At 41.1% G+C, this 16,832-nt stretch overlaps 1 protein-coding gene across 19 annotated transcripts in view; it reads right to left on the bottom strand.

The window, feature by feature from the left end:
- The window catches only part of GPHN (gephyrin), a 527,119-nt gene that overhangs the window by 75,304 nt on the left and 434,983 nt on the right, over positions 1–16,832 (bottom strand). For all 19 annotated transcript variants that reach the window (XM_089778535.1, XM_075927413.2, XM_075927415.2 and 16 more), the window contains 2 exons: positions 15,436–15,528; positions 4,917–4,972 (listed from right to left, as the gene is read on the bottom strand). In XM_089778535.1, coding sequence (XP_089634661.1) covers positions 4,917–4,972; positions 15,436–15,528 — 149 coding nt within the window. The remainder of the gene's footprint in view (positions 1–4,916; positions 4,973–15,435; positions 15,529–16,832) is intronic.

Consider the following 16,832-nt stretch of genomic DNA (forward strand, 5'->3'; position numbering starts at 1 on the left):
CAAAATATTTAATGTAAGGTGTCAATGGAAAAGTTATAATTTGCCAGATAAGATTATTCTGTTTAAATCTATGGATCATTAGAGCCCTGAAAATCTGTAGCTATTTGCACCTCATTTTTGTGGATATGGATGCAGATACAAATTTTGTATCTAGAACCATGCAAATTAGAACATAAGAATGGCCATACTGGGTCAGACCAAAGGTCCATCTAGCCCAGTATCCTGTCTGCCAACAGTGGCCAATACCAGATGCCCCAGAGGGAAGGATCACAACAGATAATCCTCACGTGTTCCCTCCCCTGTGACTCATCCCCAGAGAAACAGAGGCTAGGAATACCATTGCTACCCATCCTGGCTCACAACCATTGACAGACCTTACGTCCATGAATCTATCTAGCTCTTTTTTGAATCCTGTTAAAGTTCTAGCCTTCACCACATCCTATGGCAAAGAGATCCACAGGTTGACTTTGCGCTAAGTGAAGAAAAACTTCCTTTTGTTTGTTTTAAACCTGCTGCCTACTAATTTCATTTGGTGACCCTTAGTTCTTATATTGTGGGAATAAGTAAATAACTTTTCCTTATTCACTTTTTCCACACCAGTCATGATTTTATAGACCTGTATCATATCCCCTGCTTAGTCTCCGCTTTTCTAAGTTGAAAATTTCAAGTATTTTTAATCTCTTCATATTGGACCTGTTCCAAACCCTTAATCATTTTTGTTGCCCTTTTCTGAACCTTTTCCAATGCTAATATATCTATTTTGAGATGAGGTGACCACATCTGTACACAGTATTCAAGATGTGGGCATATCATGGTTTTATATAGAGGCAATAAAATATTTTCTCTCTTATATTCTATCCCCTTTTTAATGACTCCTAACACTCTATTTGCTTTTTTGACTGCCGCTGCACACTGAGTGGATGTTTTCAGAGAACTATCCACAATGACTCCAAGATCTTTCTCTTTAGTAGTTGTAGCCAAATTAGTCTCCATCATATTGTATATATAGTTGGGATTATTTTTTCCAATGTGCATTACTTTATATTTATCAACATTAAATTTCATTTGCCATTTTGTTATCCAGTCACCTAATTTGGTAAGATCTTTTTGAAGCTCTTTACAGCCTGCTTTGGTCTTAACTATTTTGAGCAGTTTGGTATCTGCAAATTTTGCCACCTCACCCTTCCTCCAGATCATTTATAAATAAGTTGAATAGGATGGGTCCCAGGACAGACCTTTGGGGGACTCCACTAATTACCTCTCTCCACTTGGAAAACTTACCATTTATTCCTACACTTTGTTTCCTGTCTTTTAACCAGTTATCAATCCACGAAAGGACCTTCCCTCTTATCCCATGACAACTTACTTTACTGAAAAGCCTTTGGTGAGGGACCTTGTCAAATGCTTTCTGGAAATCTAAGTATACTATATCCACTGGATCCCCCTTGTCCACATGTTTGTCAACCCCCCTCAAAGAACTCTAGCAGATTAGTAAAGCATGATTTCCCTTTACAGAAACCATGTTGACTTTCCCTCAACAAATTATATTCATCCATGTGTCTGAATTTTATACTTTACTATAGTTTCAATTAATTTGCCCGGTACTGACATTAGACTTACCGGTCTGTAATTGCCAGGATCACTTCTAGAGCCATTTTTAAATATTGGTGTCACATTAGCTATCTTCCAGTCATTAGGTACAGAAGCTTATTTAAAGGATAGGTTACAAACCACAGTTAATGGTTCTGCAATTTCACATTTGAGTTCTTTCAGAACTCTTGGGTGAATGCCATCTGGTCCCTGTAACTTGTTACTGTTAAGTTTATCAATTTTTTCCAAAACCTCCTTTAATAGCACCTCAATCTGGGACAATTCCTCAGATTTATCCCCTAAAAAGAATGGCTCAGGTTTAGGAATCTCTCCAATATCCTCAGCCGTGAAGACTGGAGCAAAGAATTCATTTAGCTTTTCTGCTATGACTTTTTCATCTTTGAGTGCTCCTCAATCATCCAAGGGCTCCATTGGTTGTTTAGCCAGCTTCCTGCTTCTAATGTACCTAAAAAACATTTTACTATTATTTTTTGAATTTTTGGCTAGCTGTTCTTCAATCTCCTTTTTGGCTTTTCTTATTGTATTTTTACACTTAATTTGACAAAGTTTATGATCCTTTCTATTTTCCTCACTAGGATTTGACTTCCACATTTTAAAAGGTATCTTTTTATCTGTCATTGCTTCTTTTACCACGGTGGCACTTTTTTGGTTCTCTGTGTTTTTTAACTTAGGTATACTTTTAAGTTGGGCCTCTATTATGGTGTCTTTGAAAAGTTTTCATGCAGTTTGCAAAGATTTTACTTTTGTCACTGTACCTTTTAATTTCTGTTTAACTAAATTCCTCATTTTTGTATAGTTCCCCTTTCTGAAATTAAATGCCATAGTGTTGGGCTGCTGAGGTGTTTTTTCCCACTACAGGGAAATTGGTGGATATACACATCTGAGGATGTGGAAAGCCACAGCTCATTTTTTTGGTTATAGAAGTAGATACAAAAAGGCTCTGTGTATCATCACTGTATCTGAAATTATGAATAGTAGCTACATACCTGTGAATCAGATGTGTTTGTTCCAGTCTATCCAGTACATTGGGAATGGACTGTCAAATTTATTAGTTTTGAAATCCTTTTAAGAGAAGGGTATTAATTTTTTGCAGATCTGGCATAATTCTAGGGGTTGGCAATACTGAACATGTCCTGGAAAAATTGCTGATATTGAGGGACAGGATCTACCTGTGACTCAGTCTTTTCAGTGAACAAAATGTATACCAGATTTCATACTCTTAAAAATTTGAGTTGCAGAGACATTAATTAGAGTCATTAATTAAATGTTAACTATAGGCCACAGTGCTAGAATTGTTAATACCCCTAAAACAAGAATTCACTTTTGTAAAGTGTCTCTGTGCAGCCCATGATGTATTCCATTTGTGCCTGCTCTTGTATAATGGGCTTAGGCAGAAATTACAAAACAGGGATTTGGAGCAGTCTAACTAGCACTGGAGGCTGAAGCATGCATGCTGAATGGGAAACAGCAAGCTTACTTGAGCTCTTAGTGGCTAGGAACCTATGATATAGTGGCTAGGAACCTATGATATAGTCTTATCACCAAGTGCTAGTGCAAGAGTTTTATCCCATCTATTCTCGAACAATTCACATATATAATAGAGCAGGCCATAAGCAGGAACTATTTTTAGCTTGCTCTTAAACTCAATTCACACTCTTAGTAGAGTTCACATTCGTCTCTTTGCTGATATTTGATTTTATTAACTCAAAAATTACCAATACTACAACATAAAGTTCATTTCAGACTATCTCCCATAGACTTGCTTGCTTCTAGGGCTCCTCCAGGATTGCTCAACTCACATCCTCAATCAGGGATGGGCAAGCAGCCCGGTGACCAGATCTAACCTGACTAACACCTCTGTCTGGCCAGCAGCACAGGGGGGAGATCATGCAGGCTGCCTGCTGCTGCCATGTCTCTGTGCGCTCCTTGAGGGAAGGTGCGCAGTAGATTTCTGTGCGCAGCCATGGCCCCCCAGCACTGTCCTCATAGCTCCCATTGATTCCAGCCAAGAGAAATAGCAGCAGCCACTTTCAGGAGTGGTGTGAAGCCATAGTAGGCAGGCAGCCTGCCTAAGCTCTGCTATACTGCAAACCACCAAGCGCCTCCCAGTCAGAGCCTGCTCTTCACACCCCCTCCCACATTCAACCGTCTACCCCAGTCACTTCTTCCTGACCCAAACCCTTCACCTCCTCCTGTACCCAATCTCCTGCCCTACCTCGGAGCTACCTCCTGCACCCAAATTCCCTTCCAGACTCTACATCACCTCCATTAATGCCACGGAAATGTATGACTCGTGACAACTTACCAACATACATGGAGTGCTCACCCCCACAAATTAGTTCCCATCTCTGCCCCAAATCATCTTTCCAACAAAGCAATGCCTACCTCCCTAATATCTGAGGAAACAGTTATCACCATCAGGAATTGGAAGAAGGGAAAATCACTTACATGTAATTCCACATATTTTTAGACTTCTTAGAGGATTCTCATTTTGCTGTTTATATGTTAAATTGTATCATTTCCACACATAAGTTACAGCAAAAATTCAATCTCCAAGTAATTTGTGCACGTACAAACAGATAAAGGGGTTGAGGCCTTTTTGAAAATTTGTCAGTGAGAAACGATTAGCAATTTGGTTTTCTATATTTTTTGAAAAAATACATCAACAGAACAGCATCCCCTAACACCATGCTAAAGCATTGCATCATTGCTTATTTATACATAAGACCACCATCCACTGAATCACTAACACCACCCGCTAAGTATTCTGGGGTTTTCCTCTGAGTCTGCTATTATGCAAGTACTGACCTGGTCTTACACTACCCGGCATTTAAGATCATGTCCCAAGCTATGTTCCTGCTAATCTTTTCCATCCAGGTGAGGGTTTTTTCCCATCCATTAGTGGAATAAATTTTTATATGCATATGTAAACATGCACCACCGGCAGAAACAAAAAAACCTAGCTGTGGGCATGCTCCACTTATCAGCTGGGCAGCATTTGAATCTCTCTGATGAGTGACCACACCAGTGCACAGCTTAAAGGAAACGCTGGTGTCAAATTACATGGCTTCAGGCTAGACAGTGCATACAACTTTGTAATTACTTAATGTCAACTTCAATAACAAATACAATCTTTGGACAACTTCTGAGGATTCTGGATCACAAACACAAAGCATAAGTTTAAAAAAAAAAAAAAAGAAGTTGGTTCCTTAGTCTTATATGAGGAAAAAAATGACTTAAAAATAAAAAAAAAAAAAAAAAAAGAAGAGAGAGCAAACAAAGAAGAGAAAAGAAATTGCACTCACCTGCTCACCAGCTTGGGATTCCCCAATGATGAATCGATCCCCAGGGCCATCAGCAGCTGTAAGACAGTACAGAAGAAAGAAGATGATAAAAAGATTGAACCACTTGAAAAGAGAAAAATTAGAAACTGAGAATGGGAGATCCTTAGAATAATGGAAGACTTAGTTTACAGTTGCTTCTTTAGAACCCGTATGAGAGAATGTTTTGGAAAATGTTTTGGACTTTTAGCTCTTTTCAAGATGTGTTTATGAATGTCCTAATCACAGGTTATACAAGTATATTTTCCACCAAAAAATTGCTCAGATATATTCATTGTTCGTAGCTCTTGCATGGCTATGCACAAGTCTGAAAAAATGCAAAAAGAAACCATTGGATATTTATCTTAGTATCAAAGATTACCAGTTGTACAGAAGATTAATAGGATTAAAAACCTTTGCATTTTGAGCAGCGTTACAGGCTGGGGACTGACTGGCTAAGTAGCAGTTCAGCAGAAAAACACATGGGAATTACAGTGGATGAGAAGCTGGATATGAGTCAAGTGTGCCCTTGTAGCCAAGAAGGCTAATGGCATATTAGGGTGAATTAGGAGGAGCATTGCAAGCAGATCTAGGGAAGTGATTATTTCCCTTTATTTGGCTCTCGTGAGGCCACATCTGGATTATTGTGTCCAATGCTGGGCCCCCCACTACAGAAAGGATGGGGATGCATTGGAGAGGGTCCAGCGAAGGGCATCCAAAATGATTAGGGGGCTGGAGTATATGACCTATGAGGAGAGACTGAAGGATTTGGGCTTATTTAGTCAGCAGAAGAGAAGAGCGAGGGGGAATTTGATAGCAGCCTTCAGCTTCCTGAAGGGAGGTTCCAAAAAGGATGGAGAGAGGATATTCTCAGTAGTGACAGATGACAGAACGAGGAGCAATGGTCTCAAGTTACAGAGGTTGGATATTAGGAAAAATTATTTCACTAGGAGGGTGGTGAAGTACTGGAATGGGTTACCTAGGGAGGTGGTGGAATCTCCATCCCTAGAGGCTTTCAAATCCTGTCTTGACAAAGCCCTGGCTGGAATTATTTAGTTGGGACTGGTCCTGCTTTGGGCAGGAGGCTGGACTTGATGATCTCCTGAGGTCTCTTCGAGACCTAGGATTCCATGATTCTATGAGGAAATAGTTGGTTATCCTCTGTGTGAAACTGCCACTAGACAAAGGAGCAGCAGAATTTTGCATATAAAGATTTCTGGATTCCCAGAGCTAGGAATGAATGTGATTTAATGCATTTATTACATAGAGTATAGACAAGCAGTACATCTGACAATTTATCTAAAAGACAATGGGGCTAAGTAGATGTGACTTGCACGTGTCACATTAGAGAATTGGGTTCTGTTCCTACCTGTTTGTGTCAGAGGTGATATTTGAACTTATTTCCTCACTCCCATCCACTGCACTTTCATTTGGACAGAAAGCAATTTTAATGGAGGACAGCATGAGGGCAAAGATTTATAAGCACTGACGTTGGAGCCTTCTGAAAATTAAGGGACACTTTACTGTGTATGTGCAAATGGCAATTTCCCATGGCTGCTCATTAGTCCATATTTAGAGAGATTTTCAAGGGGACAGCAAAGATTATTTCTGCTGATAAGCACTGAGTTTCTGCTTTAGAAGCACTAGAAAGGTTTAAAGAAATAATAAAGAAAAAACTATTGTATTTTCCCTACTCTTATCTTCAGAACATTTTACTCTTTTTGCTGAAACTGAATATATCATTTTGAGGCAGAGACCAAACACAGAAATTATCAGTGTGAACAGCTGGACTTTGAAGCAACTGAAATCATGGGAAGCAGTAAGTATTTGGAGGTGTTAACCATTGGTGTCATTGAGTTGTACCTGTAAGAACTATATTTATGCTTTTATAGTACCTTTCATTTGAGGATCTCTTAAATATTTTACAAATAATAATTAATTCAACCTGACAACCACCTTCTGAGGTATTATCAGTATTTTACAAAAGAATGAGAGATACAGAAAGAGTAAGTGACTAGCTCAAGGTCTCCTAGGTGTATCTAGGAGTCCTAACACTTGGTTACCTATTCTAACCATCAGATCATGCTACATCCAAAAGTGACTACTCTATATGTAGGGGTAGTGTCATTCTAGGGTAAGAACACAGGACTGGAAGTCAGGAGTCTTAGGATTTAATCATTCACTCTCAGCACTGGCTTCTCACAGAATAGACACATTCAAGGTGTCTTTCTCCTTATCTTCAAGGCACACAATATGTTGGGCCCAACATAGCTAGAAAATTGCCTAAAGCTCTGGTGTGAAGACCAGAGTCAGCATAATGAAGCTTTCTATCATAAGGGTAAAGTTCATCTGTGCAGGATATAGAGCTTTCCTGGGAACTAGTCTGAGACTTGTGGAATGAACTCCCACATGTACTATGAATTGTTATAAACCTTACCTCCTTCTGCTCAAGTGCAAGGGGCATGTCTTTGATCTGCTGCAATGGGGAAGATAACCCACCCATATCACCAGGGATCTGGTTAATAAGAGCTTGTGGACACAACTGGCCCTGTCCTATTACACCTGCAGTTCTCGGGAATCGAGATGACTCTTAAAGGTAGAAGCTCACCTCAGTTAGGGAATTGACCAGGAAGAGCAGAAAGCAGAGCTGTAAGTCTTCCTTGATAAGGAAGCCTGGTTCCAACCCCAATCCTGAGACAGTCTGCTGCTTGGATGAGACTTCTGGTGCATGGCATGATTGGACCAGAGACTGGGAAAAGAGACTGGTCACTGGAAACAAGCCTTGGGTAGGGCAAGGTCTTGTCAACAAATCCTTGGATGACTTTGCTTTTGAGTTAACTGTTTTCCTTTTATTCTGGACTCTAATGCCCCAGAAGTGAAACTTAAATGTGCCAGGGCCAGAGGGCTCAGACACTAAGGCATTGGGCCTAAGAAGCGAGATACCTGACTGTGAGGGAACCACAGATGATTGCGTTTTGTCTCGATGGGCCATAAGGGAGTGCCATACAGACAACCTGGTTGCACCTTCCTTCTCTATAGATGTACATACAAAACAGAACAAAAAACCTAGCCCAAAGAGAAAACTTTCCAAAACAAACACTATGCTGCATGCAAAATTCTCACCCTAGGGAGAAGATAAGGGAGAAGACAAACCACATTTGGCAGATGTTCATAATGTTACCCAGTGTTCTACTGGAAGGAACTCAGAAATAAAAGTGACAAGGGCAGCATAAGAGCCTATCTAAACTAGACTAGATTAGAAATCCTTCCACTGAAATCATAATTGTATAATTGATGTTAATTGGAACAAAATTGAGTCCCTTGGTTCTAATTGTGTTCTTAGAATGACTTAACTTCTCTCACTCTTGGAGACTCCATCTGGAAAATGGAAATCTTTACTATACCTGTTTCCCCAAGGTGTTGTGATACTTATTCTGCTGTGGTCAGAGACTCTCTCTCACACACTTACTTACTTCATAATTAGGCTTAATGATTTCACTGAAATGGCTCCTGGAGTAAAGTAATACTCATCATAGATAAGGGCAACAGATTCAAATCTTTCACAATATCACCAATTCATGAGATTTTATCACGAGTCTCACAATATTCAGTATTCTTCTTAAAACCCTATTGACTTAAAAATTGACATAATCTCTTGATTCTAGTAGCTTTTAAGAGTTAGTCTGAAAATCTCAGCTCTCATTAAAGAAAAATGTTGCTAGTCCTCCTGATGATAGAAAAACCTGGAAATAGTTGCATCCTAAAAAAACCAGAAATCAGGAGGCAAATAACAAAGCATCTCAGATTTATAGTTTTAAAAACATCTCATGATTTTGAGGCCTGAGTCACTGGGGAGCACATCCAAGGCAACTTTGCTTACCTCTCAGATCTTTTGTACATCTATTGACTTGTTCCCCAGGAAAAAACAGTTTGTTTCAGTTGTTCATCTGCTTCTACCTCTCATTCCTCAATAAAATCACAAGTGGTTACTTTGGGACTGACTATATGATGTATTTAATGGAGAGTTATAAGATAAGGTGAGGAAAAGATAACAGAAGCATATGAATTACTAAGAAATAAAAATGTTGTTTTCATACCAATATTGCTATTAGAGAAACATGAGGGCAAAGAAAGACAAACAATACATTATATAAGCAGATTGGTTTCTAAATAAAATGTGTTTCAATTTTCCATGTGCCACCAGTAGCTACTCAGAAATAATGTAAAAGATAAGCACCAGGGCAGGGCCAGATTTTCAATTAGGCACAACAGGCATATGTCTAGGGCAGGGGTGGGCAATAATTTTTAATGGGGGGCACTTCAAGATTTTGGCAAGTGGTCAAAGGCCACACTTCTATGGAAGGGGTGTGTGGACTGGGATGGAGGTTGGGTGCAGAAGGGAGCTTGGGGTAAGGGACTGGGGTGCAGGAGAGGGTGAGGGGTATGAGATGGAGTGTGGATGAAGGAGGGGGCTGTTATCTGGGGCAGGAGCTTGGGGTGCACGGACCAGGAGGAGATATGGGTGCAGGAGAGGATTCTGGCCTGGGGGAGGAGTGTAAGAGGAGGTGTAGGGTCTGGGAGGAAGTTGTGATGTAGGAGAAGGGGGAAGAGGGGTACAGAGGGTTTGGGTGGTGGCTTTGGACAGGTAGTCAGAGGGGAGAGAGGAGGTGGGGTGTCAGAGGTAGGCTCTGGCTCGGAGGTACTTATCTATGTAGCTCCCAACCAGCAGCTTTGCAGAAACCTGAGGCAGACTGTCTGCTGCAGGCTGCTCACTACTCCACATGGCTCCGCTCCGGGTATGAGTCAGGGAAGGGAGGGAGAAGGCTTCCCACACTCTCCCTGCCCCCAGCAGAATTTCTCAGTTCCTATTGACTGGAAATTTTTCAATGGGAGATGAGAGATTTTGCTGGAGGTGGGAGCAGGGGCAGCATGCAAAGACTCCTTCCTCCCTCCCCAGCTGTCCAGAGTGGAGAGCAGCTGGCTTTTTAAAGCTGAGCTGCTCTCTGACTAAGGGTTCTGGCAAGGTGGCTGCAGGCTGGATCCAGTGGCTTGGCAGGCTAAATCCAGTCCGCTGGCAGCCTCTTGCTCACCTCTTGTCTAGGGGAACTGGCATAATTCCAGGGGTGCGAGTAGATGATAGGTCAATTGACTTAATTTTAGCTGTCAATTGGCAGGGGTTTTTAACAGCGCAAGTTTATATATTTTGGGCTATTTTGCTGCCCTTCTACAGCTGGCCAAACCACTTCGGAGTTCTTATGAGGAAGGGAGCCTCCTGATTTTCCCCATCCTCGGCCAAGACACTCCACACATTTTTTGTCTCATGTCATGCTCCCTTCCCTTCGGTGATGTTCACAGTGTGCACAGAATTCTTGTCAAAGAGAGGCAGATTTTTTTTCCATAGAAAATGTAGCTCAGTTTCAACTTTTGCCCACCAGTGGTCACTCTGGTACCACAACAGCCTGAGTTGCCTGAGGGTGACTGGTTTGGAAGTTGGCTGCAAACAGCTAGCAGGAAGTGGCGGGTGCATTTTCTCCTTAAGTGAAAATTCACAGCAGCCTCCTTGAAGCCAGAAGAGGAGCCAGAGCAGGCCACACAGGGCTGTCGCGGGGTAAAGGTCACAGGATCAGATGGGGAGGCGGGAAGGGGGCTCCAGACATGGCAACATGGAGAGGCAGAGGGATCACTGAAGATGCTGTGCCCAAGGGCATGTAAGGTGTAAATTTTATTTGCACCGAGAACTATGAGGCAGTTCACCACTTTGCTGCCAGTATGCCAGCAAATAATTTCAAGTCAGTTTAAATTAAGATGCACTACACTTCAAAAGTAGACTTAACTTTTATTCAAACGGAATGAGTTGCCTTGGTTGATATGAAACACACTCTATGCTGCTGAAATGTATTTGTTCATTATCTCCTCAACAACACAGGGTTCATAGGTACATAGAGATTGCCAAATTAAAAGAGACTGTCTACATACAGTAGCCTGGAAATCCTTTGTCAAGCAGTCAATATTAGATGTTTCAGGAAAGATGCAAAGAAACCCTAAGCATCTAATTTTATGTTACTATATATAATAAAAATGCTACTGGACCACACCACATATCTCACATACTAGAACATAAACGTTTATAATCTTTGTAATTGTTCAGGTTAGCTAGTATAGTTAGACATGATTCTTAGGTGTATAAATATATAATCATTATGAAAAAGAGCTATTTACTTCCAAATTTCCCCAGTGGAAATGAGTTACGTAGCTTAATTATACATTAAATTAAAATATGTCCTTTTATCCATTTTAAATCTGTTGTATTTCAAAATAGTCCTGGCATGAAGACCAATCAATGATGACTTTATACAATACCTTTGTTTCATTTCAGTACTTCCAGTAGCCCTCTGGAGAGATCTACATTTCCTTACCGCTCCAAGAAGAACTGCTTTCAGGAAGAATGGCTACCCTGCATAACATGGTTGGCTACATTTGTAATGGTTTATTGAATTCACATTCTGAAACCAGTCTACAAATCTGCAGATGGCAACTTATTAATTTTTGAAAAAAAGATTAATTTCACTTTAAAAAAAAGGCCAACAAAGTTCCTTACCTCTGAACTCTAAACTCTCACATGGCTAAGGGTGAAAAGAACTCAGTAAAGTTGAGTCAAAACTTTCTCCATCTTTCTGTCTAAGAACAGTCACTGAGTGGTCTTAGAGTTAAGATAACAAGCTCTGAAGAGGTGGTTTCATATATACGAAATTATATAATTCTACACATTTCCAGAAACTTTCAATATTATATTTATTTTATGGCTTCATTTTCTGAATTTTTTTTTAAAAAGTTAAACCACGACATATGGAATGTGACAGCCTTGTAGTCTCATACATAAGTCTACTTTTAAACAGTCTTACACCAGCGAGGACACATTAGTGAGGCCCGTATGTGCTCATCAGTTGTGTTAGACTGCTATTTCAGGTGGAACCTCTGTGGTCTGGGACTCTGGTCTGCCAACATCCATGGTCCAGCAGGACTATAAATGTTGCTGGAACAGAGAGCCCCAGCAGCAGAGGTTGCTGGTGGCTGGCAGTGGAGCTTGTGGGGCCCATGGGCCATCAGAGTCTGCAGGGCAGCAGACCCCACAGCCAGCAGGGCAGCAAAGCCAGTGGGGCTGCTGGAGCTGGTAGGGAAGCAAAGCTGGTGGGGCTATCAGAACCCATGGGGTTGGGGAGCCAGCAGGGCTGCCAGAGCTGTGGGCACTGCAGACCCAGGAGAGCTCACAAGGCCACATAGCCTGCAGAGCCATGGAGCTGGTAGGAATGCCGGAGCCAGCAGGGCTGGGGGTATTGGAGCTTGGTGGCTGGGGAGAGGAGTTCCCAGCCTTGCCTGGCCCAGCAAACTCCCCCAGTCAGGTCCTAGCAGCCATACAAGCAGAATAAGTGTGTCAGTCTTATCAACACTTACTGCACCTTAAAAACAGATTTAACTTTTAACGAACTTTATCACCAATCTAAATGCTGTCCAGAATTGCAGCCCCCATTTTTGGGACTGCAAGAGCAGCTACCCAATTGCTCTTCCTCTCTCTGGAAGAAACTTACTGGAAAGTGCTCAGAGTGTGCTGGAGAATAGCGAGAATCATGGTTCTGTTAACTAACTATCCAAGAAGGAGGGATTTAGTTGCCACATTTAATGAACTAGTCTCTCTGCCCTATGTTACCAAAGAACTTTCCAAAGATATATTGTACCTCCCTGAGGCAGAATAACTATTAACGTCCCTCATCCCCGGAATGTGCATCTTTTCACCATACCAACTACAGCGTAAAAAGCTGCTAATGTCTCATGGGAAACTCTGTCATGTACCTTTACCTTGAACTCTCTCCTCATGGCTCAGATCTGGAATTCAGCCTACCATTTTATCACCTCTGCAACAATGTCTTTACATTTCTCTGCCTATCTCTGCTGAAATCCACATACATCCTTTATCTCCAGATGCCTCCACTACCGCAATTCTCTTCAGTATTGCCTTCTAAATTTCCAACTCTCCAGAGTTCAGCTTGCAGAAGGTAGACTGCGTGCAGGACTACTGAATTTGTTTTCTCCATGGGATTACTTCTTTGCTTTGCTACATAAAGAAATTCCTCTTTTGTTGTTGCAAACACTCTTGAGTTTACTAGATTATCATTATAAGCATGCTGCTGTGTGGTGTATGGTGGTGAGAACTGGACTGTCTATGGCAGACACAAGAAAAAGCTAACCACCTTCCACATCTGCTATCATTGCCTTATTCTAAGTATCAAGTGGAAAATCAAACTTCCTGACGTAAAAGCAATTGAGAATATGCAGTTGCCAAGTCTAATCCCTGCTCTAAAACCCAATTGTCTCTATTGGCTTGGTCACCAGATGAATGCATTCCAAAGTATCTCCTGTGTAGAGAACTTGCCCATGTTCCAAAGTCACTGGGACAACTCTGACTCATATTCCAGGGTTTCTGTAAGAGAGACTTGAAAACTTTCAGCACTGACACTGCAAGCTGGAAAGATGAAGCTGACAATACGCTACACCAGTGGTTCCCAACCTTTTCCAGATGGGGACCCATTTTGACAATTCAGGGCAATTAAACCCAGGGCAATTAAAAAAATGTGTGAATGGCTCACTAAGAGCCACCTGGGGAGATACCTGGTGACCCTTTTGAAATGTAATAGCGACCCATAGTTGGGTTCCGACCCATAGGCTGGGAAACCCTGTGCTACACAGTACAAGAGAGTCAAAAAGAGAGAAGAGAGGTGGTTGAGAGAGAGGAAAACAAAGAAGAAAGGGCAGTAGACCTCAAGTGCTACTAGCACACTGGCTTCATCCTGTTACCCTGAATTTTATGACGTGCTAACTCTGGCAACTATTGTTGCTTGAAAATTGGACTTTTTAGTCACTCATGGATGCTGCAGCATGACAGTTGTTTCGGTGCTCACACTATTGCCTTTTGAGATAGATGGCTGCTATTCAATACAAAAAGACTACTGTGCTGTCTTGGAAAGGCCTGCAGGGCCTAACGAGATTGTTCCATGGAACCCCTGCCCAGGGAACATGTGGGGAACTGTCAATCAACTCAGTGGACTTTGCCCTTTACTGAAATCTGCCCTGTAGTTTGTCTTGGATCATAAAGAGCACAGGCACAACGTTGGCAATTAACCTCCCAAGACACATCACCATTACGATATTTCTGCTCAGGCCTGCAGGCAACTATGAAATGTTAGTATTGCTGTTTTTCCAATCACTGGGAACTAGTCCCTCAGGATTCCTGAATCTAAACAGTCACTGCAGGGATGCATGGTTTGTCCTGATCACAAACTTCCTCCCATATGTAGTCAAAACATTCTATAGATTTAATTACTGCTACGAGTTCCTTTAGGGTGGTGAAATCACTTTTTTCAGGAGAACTTAGATATTTGTTGTAATACACTCTCAAATCTTTTGTGTCCTTGTGTCAAAATTGTCCCCACTGTATAAGCAGATGAGTCCAACAAAAAAAAGGGTTTGAAATACAGACAAAAGCAGACACAAATGCTTTTTTTCAACTAAAAAACTAAGTCACAATCTGCTGACCTCTGAAATGGTTTCCCTTTCTCACCAAATTTATGCAATTGTTTTGCAATTGCATTGGCAAACTCACAAATAAACCTTCTCTAATAGGAGCAGAGTCTTACAAAACTGTGCCCACCTGTGAGTATCTGGGAAGTTGACAAGTTTTGCAAAGTCTCGGTTTTCTCTTTAGCAGTGGAAATTCCCATCCAATTGACTGTGCAAGGTAACTTACCTCTTTCTGAAACAACTCCAATTTCATTGGATTCATTTTTAGATTGGCAGACTTAAAAATGTATCACAGACCATTGTAAATGTATCAGTTCCCTGTTCCAATACGTTAGCATGCGCCAAGAGATCATGATCCCAGTTTTACAGATGGGAACACAGAGGCACAGATGTGAAGTGACTTGCCCAAGGTCACTGACTATGCCACTTTCACAGCCAGATCTCTTAAATCCCAGTTCAGTGTTGTGTCCTCTAGATTTTACTGCCTAAGGAGTTTTTAAAGGAAAGGATCCTAGAAAAACTTTCAGTGTAATATAAAAATATTTTAATCACCAGACCTAATTACTCAGAAGCATGCACTTCTATATACAATTTTGAAAATTATGAATTGTAATAATAAATAATACTTAAAAATTAAACAGCAAGATGGAATTGTAACAATCTGATAAATATTTGATGCACAGGAAACATTTTTTATAACAAAAATTCTAAAAAACAGGAAACATTACTATTCTTCCTATAAAGTGGCTGAATTTTACAGCTGTGATTTCAGTAATGATCTTCTAGATATCAATAAATAAAATAAATAACAATAGTTATATCCAAGAAAGAAGTGCTTCTGACTGTGTTGGAGCTTGCATGTGTACTAATAATCTGTGGCAATGCTGAGTTTTCAAAAGATGCCCTGTGTGGCTAGAGTAAAAGCATTTACCTCTGACAGCATATCCATCTTTTACAGATGCTGGGAAGGGGGGCAGGTTATCTTTTGCATAAACATCTTGAGCAAGGACTCGGCCCATTCCATCTAAAAAGGGAGAAAGAAAAAAAATACCATGTTCCATGTCAATGAATGTACTCAAAGGGAATAGAAGGTGACAGAAGTGTGCTCTCATGGATGAAATTCATGTGTATGTGACACATCTCATAATCTGGCCTGTCAAGCTCTTGATTTCTATCCAAACCAATAGGGAAATAAATTGAGAGATGCAGCCTGAAAGCAGAGATGAAAGATGTGGTTCAGTCAACCTGCATTTTTGGTTACGACAAACTTGTTGGCATTGGATTTGGATGTATAGTATCCAGAACAAGAGCAGTTGGCTGAGAACCAGGCGAAGTCCTGGTCTATACCACAAAGTTAGGTTAATATAAGATGCTTGTGCATGTATCTACAATTAAATGTAGATACTGTGTTACTTAAGTCAAGTCTAACAGTCCTCTAACAGCTAACCCACAGTGCCCAATATTGACTGCTCCTTCCAGGGGTCATAGAGACCAGAAGACCCCCACCCCTTTAAAGTGCCACACATTTTTTTAAAATGTCTTTACCTGATTGTCCAGTTTGGTGAGCATATGTAGCTGCTCTGCCCCTTGGCCCTGACTGCTCTTGGTGTAATCCTGATGAAGTGCAACAATCATATATGTAAAGCAACCACCACAACACGTATAAGTGCACGAATAATCTTATTCACAGATGTACAGAAAATTCCACACAATTCCTAGGAGGTCCCAAATCAGCAGGGCCTGGTAGAACACAGTACTCCACAGTGCATTATTGAGGCTCACTATTACAGTGATTTTTCAAAACTTCCTCGAACCATCTAGCCTTGCACTTAGAACTTCTAATAGCCTTTGTGACTGGTTGTTTAAACTCAGAAGACAGTAATTCCACCTCCACAACAACTTTCCCCCCTTTGTTTGATAGATATTATGTAGGATACAGCAAGCAGCTACAACCATTACAATATTTTTTTCACTGATATCCTATTTTGGAGTAAACAACTTCAGCATCACTTCAATCTACCAAAAGTAAATTCAGCTGTCATTCTGCACATGCTGAGTTGGTAGCTGAATCTTTCCTTTGTGCTGTTGAGGTGGCTGGTGTACAGCTTCATGAGCCAGAGAAGCAAAGAGTAGCTTAGGGTATATCTAGACTACAGAGCTTTTCCGGGATGAAAAGCTCTGCCACATGCAAGGAATGCATCTGCTTTTCCGAAGAGGAGAAGAGGTGCTGATATCAAGGTGCCCCCTCTCCCATTTGCACTTTCAAAACGTCTAATTTACATCCCTCTGCCGACAGAGGGGTGTAGTTTAGACATAGCCTAGATGAAA

This window comes from Pelodiscus sinensis, chromosome 5 (genome assembly GCF_052426305.1).
Source record: "Pelodiscus sinensis isolate ZL-2025 chromosome 5, ASM5242630v1, whole genome shotgun sequence".
In the NCBI taxonomy this organism is placed as follows: domain Eukaryota; kingdom Metazoa; phylum Chordata; order Testudines; family Trionychidae; genus Pelodiscus; species Pelodiscus sinensis.